The 19,598-nt window shown below is 42.4% G+C and overlaps 1 protein-coding gene across 1 annotated transcript in view; it reads right to left on the bottom strand.

The window, feature by feature from the left end:
• Positions 1-2,673: 2,673 nt before the first annotated feature.
• Positions 2,674-19,598, bottom strand: part of LOC115108311 (G protein-activated inward rectifier potassium channel 1-like) — a 30,102-nt gene continuing 13,177 nt past the window's right edge. The window contains exon 3 of the mRNA XM_029632500.2: positions 2,674-4,653. Coding sequence (XP_029488360.1) covers positions 4,016-4,653 — 638 coding nt within the window. The 3' untranslated portion in view covers positions 2,674-4,015. The remainder of the gene's footprint in view (positions 4,654-19,598) is intronic.

The following is a 19,598-nucleotide window of genomic DNA, read 5'->3' as shown; positions in this document are numbered from 1 at the left end:
ATAGCAATTCAGCCTCGCTGGCTTTCTTTGTGTTACAGGAATTCGGAGAGGTGTGAATCTGTGAAACAAGCCTTGACAGAATCAGACAAAAATACAGGAAAGTATCTCTCTCTCCCTCTTCTCTCTCTCTCCCTGTCCCTCTCTCTCTCTCTCTCTTATCATTCTCTCACTCTCCCTTTCACTCGCTCCCTGTCCTCTCTCCCTTTCACTCTCTCCCTGTCCCCCTCTCTCTCTCTTCTCACTCTCTCCTACCGTCTTAATCTTACCCTCACAGTAATATCCTGCCTTGCTGACTCAATTTTGATCACTGAAATTCTGCAAATGTACTGGTTTGGAGGGATTGTGACAAAAACATTGTTCACCCTACACAACCCGTTTATGCCCCCTCAGCTTCAGTCGGCAATGCACTTCTCTCGCCTCTCCTGTCAGTCTTGGCCTTTGTTGAATGAAGTCATTATGGCACATGTAACATGTGGATTTGAAAGGGTAAATCTGAGTTACAGCATTAGAGGCATCGTCAACAGAACCTTGGATGAATCCCAAGGCAACGTCGGTTTCAATGACGTAAGGCTCGATTGTTATGACTGTCATTGTTCCAGCAGCAGGAGAAATGGGGTGAAATTTGAATAGCAACATCTTTCTCCAATCACATACTAACAATGAGCTCAACATTTGTCGATGTCTAGATGAACAATGGTAATAGCTACAGTATAAAATGACAAAGAAAGGCAACTCCTCCTGCTTTTGTCAGTGTGTCGGGGTACCATGAAACCCGCATGCTGTTCAATGATGCCTTGAGCATCAACAAACACCCAAACGCTAGTTTTGTTGACCCAACTAGCACCTTTGTGCTCACATGAGTCATGAGTCCAAATGCAGAGGTACCACATAAACGTCTAAATAAATGGGAAATCCCCATACAGTTCTGTAAACTCATCCTCAAGGCAAATGGCTTTCAGTGTCCCTGGACAGAAGCGGGTCATCACTTTAAACCATGTGAAATTGTCCTCCAGTATAATGTGCCCGGGACCTAAGTTCCAACATCACTCTAGTAGCCGTACCATGTTGGTGAAGGTTGGTTTTAAGTTCTATGAAACCACTGACACGTACAATATTACAGACGGAGCATGAATGCAACGACAGCACTGCAATACTGTTTTCTGATTATAGTGGAACCCCATTACATTTCCACTCTGATCTCAAAGAATCCCCTTACATGCAACAATTGGCACTTTCACGATCTCTGTACGGTATGTCACTAATTGAATTTGACGATGATGGAATCACTTTCCTATAATTGAATCTAAGATGTGTCCGACATAAACCAACTACTCCATAAAGCTATTTAGGGACAGCATAACTCTGGTGCAGATGATTTAAATGTAGAATTCCTAAAGTGTCTTCTCGGCTGTCACTCACCGAGAGAGAGAGAGAGAGAGAGAGAGAGAGAGAGGCGCAAACAGTCAGTGTCGTAAAGTCAACAGGCTATATTTAGCGTTTAATATTTAACTCAGTGCCACTGTTGTCGTGATATGTACACAAAGTGGCATTATAATTGCAAATTGCTGAATGGAAGAACATTTCTGCTATTTAGAAAACAAATCGATGGAGAGAGGGTCTTTATTTTACAACCGCTTGGATTCTGTGGAACCGCTGATGGACGAAAAGTCATTTTAAGTGCATTACTAGCCAGCTCTAAATTGAATTTATTTGCCTAATCAGCTGCCAATTACTGCAGTTCCCTTGCAATAGGCAGCCTCACTTTCCTGGATATTAGTATGAAAAAGCATGAACATTTTCATAACTCCTTCGCGTGTTTAACGCTTCAGATATCAACATGCCTTTTGCCTTTTATTGCGGTTAAGTTCCCTTACACTTTATAAAACCCTCGACAGCCAATGAAACAAAGAGAGCCACATCAGCAGAGCCCTGGAATTGAATTCAATGAAATTGCTCTGCCAATTCTAATTCAACCAACGTGTCTGAGCAGCATTGCAAGTCAGAGTTTCTGTTATTCCCCGTCTTGTTCCATGAATTGTGGGGGACATAGAACATATGACAAAGATTCGACGTCTTCAAAGTTCACAGAAGTCAATGAATGCAGTGCGGGTGCAGTTTTTCTTTTTGGAGGGGGGTGCGGTTATGAAACCTTTAATGGATAGAGATCTCAGCGACACCGCCGCTCTCAGGGCAGATGATAAAGGCAAATGGCACCGGCTGCAAAGATCTCCTTGGTGATAAAAGTGAAATTGGCTCAGTAGCGGTAAGTGCTGATTTAAGGTGCATAATGAGGATTTAGACTCTACTCCAGAACCACTGAGGATAATGGCATCAGGAGCTCTCATATTCATATCTATCTCATATATTAGAAATAGCTTATTAAGATTCTGAACAAAGGCTTATCTCTGGATAGAGAATAGACTTAACTAATGGCAAGCTTGATATGATACTGCATTGAATTATATAATAAACTATTTTTGGTAACTCTATAAACCCCAATCATACTTATTCATATAGTACATTCGATACATATTGTACCATATTATGTAATGTCCATAACAACTAGACTTTTTTAACACATTTCGGGTCTTCTATGCAATACTTTTTATTTATTTGACAGTGACAGTGCAAAAAGCAAGCTACCCGTGTCCCATTAAATCAACGTGTCAACAATTGCCTCTTAGATCTTTATTCCTGAAGAGTTTGAGTATCATACAATGTCATTGGTGGTTTTAGTAGGACCAGGTTCCATGGCATTGATTCAGTAAATATACTGGTAATGGGGCTGCTGCAGACCCTGTGGGTATATAAAGATTATAGTCATTAAGAATAACATTATTGCTTTAGTTCAAGAGAGAGCATAATAGACTCTTAAGACAAAGGTGGTTACTTTTTCCTAAATATAGGTCCACCTCTAAATCTAGATCTATGCGGTGACAGTTAACTCGAAATTTTGGTGCACATGTTTTCAATGAAAAGTCGAATAAATAATCATTTGAACTTCAAAACGACTGTTTGAGAAGGCATACACGACCATGTGTTCAGTTGTTTTAACTTCCATGTAAAAGAGGCATTGTACAGTACTGCTCAGGACATTTGTCAAAACACCATAAATGCTTCCTGCCATAAACAGTACCCGAAATAGTGTCCTGTGTGTTGTGTAATGGTTATGTTGTGCTTATAAGGCGGTAGTATTGGCCCTTCCAACATAAGTGTTACCTTGTAAAGTAAACTCACGTTGCTTAATAAGATTGTGCCCAGTTCCAATCTGTCATATGATGTGGACCATGCATTTGCAAATATAGATTGCGTCGCCCAGCAACATACAGTACGCTTGCTGAACTAAGGAAGGTGTAAAAATTGCACATGGTAAGACATCCTCCTATACATGAAATACCAAAAATACAGCCGTGAACAAACGTGGAAATGGAAACAAGGTAATATAGTAAAGGCTAAACATCTGTGTCTATTACCTTTGTCTAGCTAAGACAATAATAGTAGCATGCATTTAACAGAGCGTTGCCACACAATTTTACAGTAAACAACAAAAGCGGCCAACTCAAATCAAATGTATGCAGCCTTCTCCGCCGTAAATGAGACCCATGTAATGTAGGTTTTCCATTTTTGTAAACCACGTGGCGTTGTGCAAATGTTCGGACCCATTGTAAGTAATGTCACTGTTCAAATCATCTCTGTAAAATAATACAGCAATAAATGTCATGCCAGAAATTAGAGCGAATCTGTTTTGCATGCGGTTAGTGTATTGGACATGCCAGATTGTGCTAATCGTACATTGTCCTGAAAAAATCAGAGGTCTTTCATCATAGCACGTATGCTTCCATCCAGGAACAAATGTTCTGTGTTCCATCACCCCCCCTTTATATAAGGTATATCTGTACGAATATATACACTACATTTTCTTGAGTATAAGAATCATGTCTTTTAATAAATTTGAAATAATACAAGGGTTGGAATAAGGGTATGGGGTGTGATAAGTTAAAACGGGTTGCCCATTCTACGTGAAGCGGTCGGAATTCATCTTTCTGAGTTTCGGGGGCAGGTGTCCGTCCATTCGGCCCCCTACCCCCCCTCCCCCCTGCATCCTTAGCAGCTTGGGGGGCAAGTCTGCCACGGATTGGCTGATGGGATCGGAGCTGATCTTGGAGACCATCTTGCTCATCTGTTTCTCATCGGAGACGCCGGGGACGGAGCTGATGCGCTGCAGCTTCATAGGCAGCTCCCCCATGCTCCCGGGGTAGATCATCTCCGAAGTGGTGGAGCTCATCCTCAGCAGCTTCCTAGGCATGGGCAGCCCGTCCCGTCCGCAGCCACCCCCTTGCATCTTCTGCAGCTTGGATGGCAGCTTGGTGGTGGTGCTCTCCTTGTCCTCCAGGTTCTCCAGGCAGTCTATGGAGCTGTTCTTCCCTCCCTCGCCGCTGTTGCACAGGGACGGGGCCATGAGTGGAGAGGACATGAGCAGGTTTTCCTCCTGCTCCTTCACGCTGTACGGGGGAGTGTTGACCTCAAATGTGGCGTGAAACTGAGAGTAGTCCACCTTGAAGAACCCCTCCTCCAGGGAGATGACTGGGAAGAAACGATGTCCCCATAGAACCTCGTCCTCAGTGTAAGAGGTCCTCGCTTGGCAAGTCATCCCTGTCAAACACAGACAAAACAGAGAAACAAAAAGATCATGGTTGATTGGATTGATTATCATTATTGCAGGAAATGAACTTGATGACTTCGACTCTACCGCAGAGAATTATGTCAGATTGTCAGTGCACAAGGCACACAAGGCTAATGCTGTGGAGATGAAATATTTGACTAGCACAGCGTTAAACAAACACTTTATAATCACAGAGCAACCCTTACTCAATTACATGCCTGGCGCAGTGCCAATTAAGTGTTCATAAAAGATTGTTTTCATTCATCAAACAATATCACTCACAAAATGTACTTGATTAATTAGTACATATAACAGAGAAATGTACCTACAAAAAAAAACAATTATTTGATGTTCAGGTTCCATACAACACTAATTCCTCAGTAATTTGAGAAAGAAGCAGAGAATATCAGTACTGGCCTAGAGGCCATACAGCAATTACTTATGAGATGAAAAGCACTACCATATGAACAATGTTGGCTTTCAGAGATTTCCTCCGGTCTGACAAGAAAATTACTCAGCCATTCCTTCTCCCCAATAACTCTTTTAACGTGATTAAAAAAGCACACAACCAATTTCTTAATTGGTCATCATCTGTCACTGGTCATTCACTACATTAGTGCTAAGATGATGCACTACTAAAGGTGCCACTGTTGTGCACATTTGTAACGCGTATCTTCTTGTTCTCATGTTTGAGCAGCAATACCGGGAGCCTGAAAATAAACAACTACAAGCATTCATCTACCACATAATGCATACAGTACAGTGCACCCGAGCGGGATTCATTGTCTTTGGCCGGAGTACAACATTACAATGACTCGACATCTTTATTCCCAAAAGACTGCTTTCATTTTGCCTTTCTTTGATAGGGAAACAATTGTTCAACATTAAAACGACTGGACATCTTTATTCCTAAAAGACTGCTTTCATTTTGACTTTCATTGATAGGGAAACAATTGCTATTTCAGAGGCAGTGAATCGTGTTGACACTTTCAAAAAGTTTCCCGAAATGAGTAGATGTCTTCTGTCTAAGTCACCCTGGAGCCTTTTGTTACTCATCAATTCAGTTCATACAGTGACCTTGGTTAGGAACTAGAAGAGAGCATATTAGGATAATCAAATTACTTCAATGCTGGACCACAGGAAGCTTAGCAAAGACAAGGGTGCAATGAGTCCAATGGACTTTCCTGACAACTCATATCTCGTTGGGAAGTTAAAAGATATATTACCATTCATGGGACTTCAAATTCAAAATTCAACTATGTGGACACCCCTTCAAATGTGTGGATTCGGCTATTTCAGCCAATTTCTGCCCTGCTAGAGCTGCCCAGGTCAACTGTAAGTGCTGTTATTCTGAAGTGGAAACATCTAGGAGCAACAACGGCTCAGCCGCAAAGTGGTAGGCCACACAAGCTCACAGAACAGGACCACGAGTGCTGAAGCGCGTAAAAATCGTCAGTCCTCGGTTGCAACACTCAGTACCGAGTTCCAATCTGCCTCTGGAAGCAACGTCAGCACAATAACTGCTCATCGGGAGCTTCATGAAATGGGTTTCCATGGCTGAGCAGCCGCACACAGCTGCCATTGTGGTGTAAAGCTTGCCGTCATTGCACTCTTGAAAAGTGGAGTGTTGAATCACGCTTCACCATCTGGCAGTCTGACAGACCCATCTGGGTTTGGGTTTGGTGCTGTTTTTCATGGTTTGGGCTAGGCCCCTTAGTGAGTCCAGTGAAGGGAAATCTTAATGCTACTGCATACAATGACATTCTAGACGGTTCTGTGCTTCCATCTTTGTGGCAACACTTTGGGGAAGGCCCTTTCTTGCTTCAGCATGACAATGCCCTTGTGCACAAAGTGATGTCCATACAGAAATTGTTTGTCAAGATCGGTGTGGAAGAACTTGACTGGCCTGCACAGAGGTCTGACCTCAACCCCACCGAACACCCGTGGGATGAATTGGAACGGCGACTGCGAGCCGGGCCTAATCGCTCAACATCAGTGGCCGACCTCACTAATGCTCGTGGCTGAACGGAAGCAAGTCCCCGCAGCAATGTTCCAACATCTAGTGGAAAGCCTTCCCAGAAGAGTGGAGGCTGTTATAGCAGCAAAGGGAGGACCAACTCCATATTAATGCCCATGTTTTGGGAATTAGGTGTTTGACAAACAGGTGTCCGCATACTTTTGGCCATGTGGTGTAGATAAGATAGGTCATATGAGACAGGTTTCTGCTATGCTCTTTTAGCAAGCTCAGTGTGGTTAGCCATGCTGCCATCAAGGCTCAGTGAAGGAACGTTTCAAGTTTACAAGGTTCAGTTCCATGGATTTAAGATACTCGATCATGAGCACCAGGCATCGTGAATGCTTAATAAAACACTCCACTCATATCCCCGTAAACAAATTAATATAACGAGGATTGAATGATGAGGTTTGAATTAATGAGCCGCAACATGAATTTGTTTTACATAAAGCTACGGGTTCATCTTCAGGATAACCCTCTTGTCCCTGTTATTCGGCAGATGCTATCGTAATTGCAGTTACATGATCTGATTACTTGCATTGTATCAATTCACCCTGAGCAGAGCTCCATGCAACAACCTTTTGTACATTTGAATGTGTAGGAAAACATGGCTACGGGAGGCGGTATTTTACACAGCCACCCCATAATTCATTTCATGAATTCATTAAGCAAAAACGAATTATAACAGGGATGAGATCAACATCTGACCATTTGTCAGTCCAGGACGTTGAACTGCGTCACTTCTTACATTTCCTTTTAACTAAGTATGCAAGCTACAAAAATGCTGGAAGCACTTGTGTTCTTGGAGCCTTGTTCAAGTCCATTAGAAGCTGAGTGGTTGCCCTGATATCAATATCACACATTGTATACTAACTACTGGCCTACTAGTTTAAAAATGTTGATGCAAGCAATTAATGAATCAGAATTCTTAAGGAATGAATGAATAAGCGTTCAAAGAATCTAAAGATCATGTTACAGTAGGTATTGTTTATCTTTAATTGAAGCTATGATCATCTGTGGTTTCTGCCCCTGTTTCCACGGTCCATGCAATAATCCGCTGATAACAGTTTTTAATAGCCACAGTCAAGTCACAGATGTGCCCAAGGGAACATTGAGTACGGTCAGAGTATTATTTCTGCCCTATCGCTCTGCGATTCTGAGTGCTTTCGTGTCGAGTGCTCTGTTGTCCCTCTAACCACTCGGACATCGATGCAAATGGGATCGAAAATCAAATCAAACACTTATCATTAAAACAATATCTTCCTTTTAAAATTGTGATTGATCAATTTGAAGTAAGAAGTTCAACAGGTTGAAACTGAGTGGAAAACATGATCCTAGTGGATGTTGTTTCAAAGCCTAAAAGAACGAAATGGACAGTGCTTTCTAAGGTGATAATTAATTCAAAACACCCATATGCATGTTAGAGCTTATGCATACCCATAGGCCTACAGTTGAAGTTGGAAGTTTACATACACATAGGATGTAGTCATTAAAACTCGTAGTCATTACAATTTCTTGTTAACAAACTATAGTTTTTGCAAGTCAGTGAGGACATCTACTTTATGCATGAAACAACAAAAAAAATCCAACAATTGTTTACAGACTTACAGATTATTTCACTTATCACAATTCCAGTGGGTCAGAAGTTAACATACACTAAATTGACTGTGTCTTTAAACAGCTTGGAAAATTCCAGAAAATTATGTCATGGCTTTAGAAGCCTCTGATAGGCTAATTGACATAATTTGAGTCAATTGGAATGGTGGCTGTGGATGTATTTCAAGGCCTACCTTCAAACTCAGTGCCTCTTTGCTTGACATCTTGGGGAAATCTAAATACATCAGCCAAGACTGCAGAATAAAAATTGTAGACCTCCACAATTCTGGTTCATCCTTGGGAGCAATTTCCAAATGCCTGAAGGTACCACGTTCATCTGTACAAACAATAGTACGCAAGTATAATCACCACGGGACTACGCAGCTGTCATACCGCACAGGAAGGAGATGCGTTCTGTCTCCTAGAGATGAACGTACTTTGGTGCGAAAAGTGCAAATCAAATCCAGAACAGATGCTGTAGGTACAAAAGTATCTATATCCACAGTAAAACGAGTCCTATATCAACATAACCTGAAAGGCCGCTCAGCAAGGAAGAATCCACTGCTCCAAAACCACATTAAAAAAGCCAGACTACGGTTTCCTAATGCACATGGTGACAAAGATCAGACTTTTTGGAGAAATGTCCTCTGGTCTGATGAAACCAAAATAGAACTGTTTGGCCATAATGACCATCATTATATTTGGAGGAAAAAGGGGGAGGCTTGCAAGCAGAAGAACCCTATCCTAACTGTGATGCACGGGGGTGGCAGCATCATGTTGTGGAGGTGCTTTGCTGCAGGAGGGACTGTTACAATTTACGAACACACCCAGCCTTTAGTCTTGAAATCTTTGGTTGTGCATACATTTACGTATGTGTGGTCCCAGCGGGAATTGAACCCACAACCCTGGCATAGGAAGCACCATGCTCTACCAACTGAGCCTCTCTGCTATATTAGTCAACAACACTGTAAGCTAAAAGTCACATCCAAAAGACTGCCAGAGACACAGAACATATTAAAAATCAATATAACACACCACTTAATGGCGCATAATCAGTAGAGGATATTAAAATATTGTGATAAAGTTCAACGGAACTGGCCCGGAGGGTGTGACAGGAGTTATTGAAGCCACAAATAAATCATTATATTTCCTCCATTTATTCTGTAACATAATAATACTCAGTAATCTAGAGTGATTGGCACACAATAAGGATAATCACACTGCTTCTCTGAGATCAGATAATCAAACTTGTGATGACTCACTGTTGGGTAACTCTCTGTTTTCTGACCTGCATCCTATTGAGTGGCTTCCTATTGGAGGAGAGCCCAGCTATTTTGTAAAAGCACCATCGACAGTATTACAAGAAGGTAATTTGGTGTTGCGTAAGTAGGTAGCTTCCTGCATCCATATACTAAAAGCCATCAACAATCTCAGTGAAGAGGCTGCTCTGTGATTTCCCTTCCGTTGGGAAAAATAAACAATTACAGACAAATTGCCATCATAACCATTTGGAAACATAGAGGTGATATTGAGCACAATTAAACACTGCAAAACATTTTTATTGTGAGCGTTAGAAGAGGAGAGAAAGCAATTGTAACAATGACAAGAAAAACATCAGAAATTGTGCCACAGCTGTGTGGAAAACAAGTGTGGTTGTTTTTGTTTTAATAAGACCTTACGTAATCCTCATACCTGCCTGGAACTGTGTGTTTCTATGGAAACCAAATCTACCAACGATACGTGAGCATAAACACACCATATAAAGGCTATTTGGATCGTCACCTTTGAGTGCAACTCGAGGCAAATGTGGCGTACATACAATATCCAACACAAAAGTCTATTTTTTGTCTTTGACCATCCCAAGCGAAACAACCATCCTTAAAACCACTGGTTATATCACTCAATACTGGATGATGCATCATGTCGCCTAGGTCCTGACCACGGTGACCTGGTTTGATTGCCTGTATGCCCCCCTGTATCTGTTCCAGCACACCTACCAATGGTAGGGTCAGCTTGTTTTAGAGCCATCTCAGCATATTGGGTAATATCACTTTACACCTGCCCTCTAGGCCAAGCTTTTCTCAACTCCACATCAATGGAGTTGAGAGCGGACGGCTTTGGGCGGACTGAACCTCCTACTACGCCGAGCCGCTGTCAGTCAATACTTGTAAAGAAGTACATTCTTAAACCCGTGCCGCATACCCATGTTTGTCATCTGTAGCTGCGTGCCTTCCTTCGTATGCTGAAATCCACACTTTTTAATAAAGCTTTTGTCAAATACATTTGCTGACTGTTTCCTTGTTTGAACTGGCAGCGACTCGGTGTATTCGCAGGTACACTCCACCCCCAGTCATCTCAACCCAACTCCACCCAGGTGTACTGTACATACCGGGGAGTTAGGAAACCCAGCTACTCCTTCCCCAGTGATGCCTTCTCTGTAGAAATTGGATATGGCCCCATCAATTTTACTGCAAGATCATTAATTCATGTAAAGAATATTGACTTTTAATGAGATAGTGAAATTAGAGGGCAATAATTCCAGGGACTGTTTTAATTCTAGACAGCATTTGAAACGTGAAAAGTCCCGCAAAACACAGTACTGTTTTCATATCGAAGATTATTAGGCAAAAAAAAAAACTGAGCTGTGAAAAAAACACTACAACTCCCTCCTTTTTCCAATTGGTGAATCTACAAGAAGCCAGGGGAATGTTGCTCTTCAAATTGAATATACAGTACCTTTCTGATGCAATAATGTGTTGCTATTGAGAGTGTTCAAATCAAATCAAATTGTATTTGTCACATACACATGGTTAGCAGATGTTAATGCGAGTGTAGCGAAATGCTTGTGCTTCTAGTTCCGACAATGCAGTAATAACCAACGAGTAATCTAACCTAACAATTCCACAACTACTACCTTATACACACAAGTGTAAGGGGCTAAAGAATATGTACATAAAGATATATGAATGAGTGATGGTACAGAACGGCATAGGCAAGATGCAGTGGATGGTATTGAGTACAGTATATACATATGAGATGAGTAATGTAGGGTATGTAAACAAAGTGGCATAGTTTAAAGTGGCTAGTGATACATGTATTACATAAAGATGCATTAGATGATATAGAGTACAGTATATACATATACATATGTGAAGAGTAATGTAGGGTATGTAAACATTATATTATATTAAGTGGCATTGTTTAAAGTGCTAGTCATACATTTTTACACCAATTTCCATTATTAAAGTGGCTGGAGTTGAGTCAGTATGTTGGCAGCAGCCACTCAATGTTAGTGGTGGCTGATTAACAGTCTGATGGCCTTGAGATAGAAGCTGTTTTTCAGTCTCTCGGTCCTTGCTTTGATGCACCTGTACTGACCTCGCCTTCTGGATGATAGCGGGGTGAACAGGCAGTGGCTCGGGTGGTTGTTGTCCTTGATGATCTTTATGGCGTTCCTGTGACATCGGGTGGTGTAGGTGTCCTGGAGGGCAGGCAGTTTGCCCCAGGTGATGCGTTGTGCAGACCTCACTACCCTCTGGAGAGCCTTACGGTTGTGGGCGGAGCAGTTGCCGTACCAGGCAGTGATACAGCCCGACAGGATGCTCTCGATTGTGCATCTGTAGAAGTTTGTGAGTGCTTTTGGTGACAAGCCAAATTTCTTCAGCTTCCTGAGGTTGAAGAGGCATGCAGAGGACATTGATCTCTCTGAGGTTGTGTGTTTGGGAGTCTATCAAAGTGTCAGAGGAATAGATGCAGTCCTGCTGGATAATACTGAGTTAGCTTTTGTCATATAACAAAATTGAACAGCAGCCAAGTCACTAAAGTGACAGGGAGATAAAACGGATTCTGTGGGTGCCGAGAATGGAAAGTGGACTAGCAGAAAGCTTGTCAGTAGTTTCTGCTTGATGGTGGCTCACTAAGCTTACTGGCATTCATGGAGCAGAGTCTCTAACATAAGCTTATCCAGAATATAGAAGCCACAGGAGCTGTTTTCTGTTTGCTGTATGGTCTCAGTCATATGCTGGATATCAGGGGTGCACAACTCCATTGTCCCCAGACCTCGAGGACCAGAGTCTTGCATCCTGGCTGTAGATAGATGTTTCATTCTACCCAGTTCTTACATATCAAAAAATACATACACATCATTTGACTTCAGAAAACACAAAAAGTGCTTTCCTGAGCTCGTTTTACAAAACAGCCACAACAACCTGCATTTTGGGGGAAATGATGAAATGCAAATGGTGCTAAGAATGGACATATGTATGCAAATAGAGGATTGTTTGTTATTCAGATTAGCATGTTTCTGCACTTCGACACCCACAGCCCAAGTCACTGAGAGAAAGGTGGGCGTAAGGAGTCCTCCCCGACCTCTAAATTATATCACAGACAAGGATCTGCAGATGTAAGACAACCTCTCACAAACACACACACACACGTGCATGCACGCAAGCACACAGCCACACACACACACGCACAGACACGCACTCATCCACCCACCCTCACTCACCAGTATATGGCTGTCAGCACAGTCCCCTGACATAGTATCAGGGCTTTAGAGGCAACTGAAGTGTTTTTGTATGAGAAAAAACGCTAGCAGAAGCAAGAATGGGAATCTGGACCGTGAATAGGGAATCACGACTCAACCCTCTTGTCCTTGCATCAGAGCACTGTTCAGATCATTTTGGTACTAAATGACATTAACATATGAATGCTTTAATAATGTACAAAATGGTGAGCAGCAACAATTAAATACCAATTCATCATGTTGAAGGTTGTTGCTGACAAGCAGAAGAATACATCCCTGCTTGACTACTTCTTTATTAAAGAGATGCACTAAGCTAGAGCAGCATGGAGAAGCAAACTGACAGAGGGAATAAGCATCCAATAGATGCCCCCTTTGAAAAGAGTGTAGCACCTATTTCTCAATGCCAAAAACACATACACTAGTAACTTAGATCACCCCCAAGAAAACATTCCCAAATATTAACAAACTCTTAAATCAATGTTTATAATATTGTAATGTGGTCATTAAAGTTGGGTTTGAGGTTTTCTCCTAATCAGCTCTTAACTTTGGAAACAAACCCATAACGCCCTAAAGTCTGTGTCACACACTTGGGAAATACAAGTCTTCACTTAGAAATGCTGGTGATATGTGAATTCTTCCTTACAGCCGTTACATAGTAGGTAGTTTAAAGCATAGCACAGAGAATTTTAGACAGAGCTTTACTTGGCGATACTTATTCAATTCCCCCCACTTGGAAGACAACACGTCTTCTAAACTTCAATGTATACTTCCATGCGGTTCGTTTGAATTTATAAATGGTCTTCCAAGTCGGGAATTGAGGAAGTATTCATTTCCGATGGTTTCTGAACACTACAATATGTTTACAGGCATGATAGCTGTACTTTTAATTGATGGTTTACGCAGCTTGTTGGCCATTAGCCAATCAGCGTTTCTCAACTAGTTCAAAGCACAAACGCACCCAACTGGTATTTACGATATCACAACTGCTAAATTCCCACTTGGATTCGAACGCATAATTCGTTTGAATGCGTGTGGGGTTTTTCCGTAAGCGTAAAGACAGTAACAGTATCGAGCTAACAATTGCATTTTATACATCATATTTTTTTGTTGTCAATGTTTTAGTGAAGTTTTCGACCATTGCAATTGAAAACGTTTTATGAAGTGGGATACATATTGTGAGAATGAGGCGGGCATTTCATCCCTGGGAATTTCAACTGCTATCGACAATCGGAGGTGCGGCTTCAGCAGGAAGTTGCTTCGGTGGATGCTGTACCTACCACCAACTTCTAAAGCCTCTCAATCAGCAGCACTGAGCATTATCATGGGCTCATGTGAGCATGGACGTGAACCGGGGTAAGTGGAATAGCTAGCTTGCTACCTCTCTGCTAACGTTATCACTGGCGCATTAAGTTAACATCTTCCATCTAAATAACACTGATGAAACTAATGAAATGCACACATGTCTACCAGTTGTTGGTAGTTAAATGCTGGTCATTATTATAGCTTGATGTCCACAATGTGTGTCATATAGCCTCTGCTGATGGTAATATACAAGCCTATGAGCACCATCATGGACTAAAGGATCCTAACGTTACTCCGTATAGTTCAAGGACCTTACATGTTCTGTTTAGAGGCGAATTGGCTCTGGCAGCCAAAACAGCCAAGTACTCCATCTAAACTTGAATCCATTCTCAATTGCGGCACAGTTTAAGAAATAAAAAGCCCTCCACTTTCATATCACAAACACTAACTGTACACTGTTTTAACACAGTTGCAGCCTACAGTATTTATTTCAGTGACAACACGTTCGTGGCACCCATCTTCCGTTTACACCCAGGTGTTCGGAGACGCAGATTGCTAAATAGCGCAGGTACGCCTCTATCTTCCGTTTAGTTTTTTTCTCCCTAAAAACTTGAGACATCTGTGGCATGGTGTTGTGTGAGACAACTGCACATTTAAAGTGGCCTTCTATTGTCCCCAGCACAAGGTGCACCTGTGTAATGAACATGCTGTTTAATCAGCTTCTTAATATGCCACATCTGTCAGGTGGAGGAATTATCTTGGCAAAGGATAAATGCTCATTGACAGGGAAGTAAACAGATATGTGCCCAACATTTGAGAGAGACAAGCTTTTTGTGCATATGGAACATTTCTGGGATTTTTTAAATTTCAGCTCCTGAAACAAACACTTTACATGGTGCGTTTTATATTATTGTTCTGTGTACTTTAGCTATAATTGTCTGTTTCTATTTCATTTGCCAGCGATCACGATAGATAAAAGCTAGCTTATGTTAGCCGTACCATTTTGAAGGTTAGCTATAATTAATGCACAATCACAATAGTTTTAGCAAATTGCAGTTAATTTGTTTCACAATTCATTGTCATTACACAAATAACATTTAGAATCAATATTGTCTGTCAGTCATTTTCGTTAGGCACCAGCTTACCATGTTCGGGGCCTTTCCATCAGTCTTTGTGTTTTTTATTTGCGGGGAGCATAAATTGTATACTAACAAATAATTAGAACCCATGTATTTTCAATATTATACAGCACCAACTACACGCATATCTGATAGGGCCCATTATCTGCTACCTGGCTTTTAATGGAGAAGGAACAGTTGAATTCACAGGACATACCGTAACAATACTCTGCCGAGTACAGTACTTTGGGTTCCTGACAACTGAATGGTCACCTTTTTTCAACACAATGCCTGAAAGGACACAACATGTTGTGACTATTAGAGGATGAGAAAAAAAATCAAATTATGAAACGGATACATCTATTACGGGAACAGTTCCGATCTCTTAGACAAAATCTGTTTCTATGGTGACCACCATCAAAATACACTGTATGCTGAGGAAAAGAGAAACCTCTAGCTTTTAGGGGCGTGCTTTCTCCTTTCATTCTTCATAGATGAATCTAAATCTGTTGTAATACTGTTTTTTAGTATTTAATCAATTCATTAAGGTGGCATCTCGAGCGTTCAGCTTTCAACACGCGGCAGGCAAAATGTGTGCAAGAAAAAAAAAAAACACAGAGAAGGAAATTCACTGGCTGAGAATAAAACGGTGTTGAAATGTACTGCTATGGGGGATGGGTGTTGAGGGAGCCAAAATGCTCAGGCAATAACATCAGTGTGGAGGTAAACAGCAGAGCAGAGCAGGGGCTGTGTGTGTGTGTGTGGTGTGAGAGAGAGGAGAGTGCCATTGCCTGCCAAGCCTCTACACAGGGTGAGGTGACAGACCAGGCGCAGGAACATAAGGCTGTACACAACAGCAAGACCACTTTAACAAGCAGGGGGGCTGACATTATCAAGGAAAAAAGTGTGTTGGTGAGGAATAGGAGATGGGGAGGATGGGCAAAACGCTGCTACCTGGCTTTTAATGGAGAAGGAACAGTTGAATTCACAGGACATACCGTAACTTCTCTGCTACAAAGAGAAGCAGGATAACACAATGGACAAGGGAGTGGGTTTGGGCGGTAGATCTCAGTAACCCACTTCCCTCTATTTAACCCTAGCCGGGAGCCGTTGGAAAAGGGATATGGCATATTCCGTTATGCTTGTGTTTTCTTACTGTGGGTTGAGTGAGGTCCAGTACCCCACAGCATGTCAATAAGACAGAAATAGAAAGCAGACATCCCCCAAAGATCGTCTCCGCTAGAAGCGCCTCCCAAAGAACAAAATGTAAATGTGGCTGTGTGTGTTTAGACCGAGATCGATTAACGTGGACTTCAGGGACACTCGGACGCTAGCGATCAATACTGCACAGTGGCCAAAAAATAAATAAAAGCAGAGCACAACCTTTATTACTTTGCGATAACAGACAGTTAATGAGGAGCCCCAATCTTCAGTCAGTTTTGACCAAGCTCTAGGCTACCCATCCTTCCTTAGTGATTATTTAATATAACCAAGATCCTTGTCTGGTTCTATTTAGTTCTGGATGGCGAAAGTGGCAACATGATACCCCTATCAACAGTCTAAGTGACACCAGTAACATTTGCAATACTACTATACACAATACTTTCGTATTAGACTTGCATATTAAGTCCAAAACACATGCAAGTCCTTGGAGACAAAGATACAATTATTTCCAACTCTAAGTAGCGTGATGACGACTCTGTTCTACACATCATGGCCTGACCATTACCCGTTACTTTAGATGTAGTGGCGTCACCAAATGAGTTCATCCCAGGTCTCCCACCGCCACACCCCTTCCTCCATCCCATGATTTATTACAGTTCAACTGAGACCTGACAAATCCCCAAAGAGACAATTACCTTGTTTTCCCTTGGGAAGCAAACACAGTTCATCTGAAGGGGATAATGAATACTCCATGTCATAGCTTGTTCAACAAAATGTCCATTATGTGGAGTTCATCTCTGGTGAAATTACTATATAGTCAGGAAATGTAAAGCTCTCTAGTGTGTTGTCTTCAGTGCTAGCCTCTCTACACTGGCTTCCTGTAAAGGCTAGGGCTGATTTCAATGTTTTACTGCTAAACGACAAAGCATTACATGGGCTTGCTCCTACCAATCTCTCCGATTTGGTCCTGCCGTACATACCTACACGTACGCTACGATCACAAGACGCAGGCCTCCTAATTGTCCCTTGAATTTCTAAGCAAACAGCTGGAGGCATGGTTTTCTCCTATAGAGCACATTTTTTTTGCAATGGTCTGCCTAGCCATGTGAGAGACGCAGACATCGGTCTCAACCTTCAGTAGGTCCTATGATTGAGTGTAGTCTGGGCCAAGGGTGTGAAGGTGAACGGAAAGGCACTGGAGCAACGAACCGCTCTTGCTGTCTCTGACTGGCCGGTTCCCCTCTCGCCACTGGGATTCTCTGCCTCTAACCCTATTATGGGGGCTGAGTCACTGGCTTACTGGGGCTCTTCCATCCCGTCCCTAGGAGGGGTGCGTCACTTGAGTAGGTTGAGTCACTGACGTGATCTTCCTGTCTGGGTTTGGTGCCACTCGGGTTTGTGCCGTGGGGGAGATTTTTGTGGGCTATACTCAGCCTTGTCTCAGGGTAGTAAGTTGGTGGTTTGAAGTTATCCCTCTAGTGGTGAGGGGGCTGTGCTTTGGAAAAGTGGGTGGGGTTATATCCTGCCTGGATGGCCCTGTTCAGGGGCCACAGTGTCTCCCGACCCCTCATGTCTCAGCCTCCAGTATTTATTCTGCAATAGTTTGTGTTGTGGGGCTATTGTTAGTCTTATGTCTGTAGTATTTTTCCTGTCTTATCCGGTGTCCTGTGTGAATTTTAGTATGGTCCCTCTAATTCTCTCTCCCTCCCAGAGGACCTGAGCCCTGGGACCATGCCTCAGGACTACCTGGCCTGATGACTCCTTGCTGTCCCAGTCCAGCTGGTCGTGCTGCTGCTCCAGTTAACTGTTCTGCCTGCGGTTATGGAACCCTGACCTGTTCACCGGACGTGTTACCTTGGTAAACCTGCTGTTTTTGTCTCTCTCTCCCTCTCTCTCTCTCTCTCTCCCGCACCTGCTGTCTAACTCTGAATGCTCGGCTATGAAGTCAACTGACATTTATTCCCGAGGTGCTGACCTGTTGCACCCTCTACAACCACTGTGAACATTATTATTTGACCCTGCTGGTCATCTATGAACATCTTGGCCATGTACTGTTATAATCTCAACCTGGCACAGCCAGAAGAGGACTGGCCACCCCTCAGAGCATGTTTCCTCTCTAGGTTTCTTCCTAGGTTCCTGCCTTTCTAGGGAGTTTTTCCTAGCCACTGTGCTTCTACATCTGCATTGCTTGACGTTTGGGATTTTAGGCTGGGTTTCTGTACAGCACTTTGTGACATCGGCTGATGTAAAAAAGAGCATTATAAATAAACTTGATTGATTGTCTGAATCAACACTTTCTATCACAGTGGGACTTTAGACAAAGCAAGCTGTCACTCGGTGGGAGTCTCTTAATGCAAACTGGTCATGTGCATGAGGAATTCAACACAATCTAGATTTAGTCTATTACAGTAAGTATCTGAACTGAGCTGAACAAAAAAAATCCAACACGAGACATGTACACGACAGAATGCATGTGCTACATTACACACTAACAAAAAATGGTTCCTCAATGGTTGTTTGGTAAGGGTGATGGTTCTGGTTCTATGTGAAACCATACTGACCCAAAGAACCCTTTGAGCCCTTCAATGGTTCTTTGCAGTTCCACTTAACTCGTAAGTGATAATTAAAATCTAGGGGTGGTGGGCCATTATAATATTTTGGGGTGTGGTTTGCTCCCAGCTATTTTGTGCAACCCTGAGTGCGAGTTTCATTGCAGTTTATCTAATCTGTTGTGTCAGGCTATCACATTGTATATATGATTATGGCCAGTGACCGTGTCTTGTGAAAGACTCACACATGGCCTTGTGTCAATTGAGAAGTTGACTAAGTCAGTAGTTGTCAATTCTCTCCTCAGGGACCCCCAGCTGTTCCAGTTAGCACACCTGATTCAACTTGTTAATAAACACAATTAAACCGATGGAATTTTAACAATAGAATATGGTTATTAAACAAGAATATATATAAATATTTAAAAAACTGTGGTTATACAAAGAACCTTTTGAGATTAAGGTTCTTTAAAGAACCCTAAAAAAGGGTTCCAATGGCCTCCCGGGTGGCGCAGTGGTCTAGGGCACTGCATTGCTGTTCGCGCCCAGGCTCTGTCACAGCCGGCCGCAACCGGGAGGTCCGTGGAGCGACACACAATTGGCCTAGCGTCGTCCGGGTTAGAGGTGGTTTGGCCGGTAGGGATATCTTGTCTCATCGCACACAAGCGAC

Source organism: Oncorhynchus nerka, linkage group LG3 (assembly GCF_034236695.1).
Source record: "Oncorhynchus nerka isolate Pitt River linkage group LG3, Oner_Uvic_2.0, whole genome shotgun sequence".
Classification (NCBI taxonomy): Eukaryota; Metazoa; Chordata; class Actinopteri; order Salmoniformes; family Salmonidae; genus Oncorhynchus; species Oncorhynchus nerka.
This window is presented reverse-complemented; position numbering and strand designations above follow the sequence as displayed.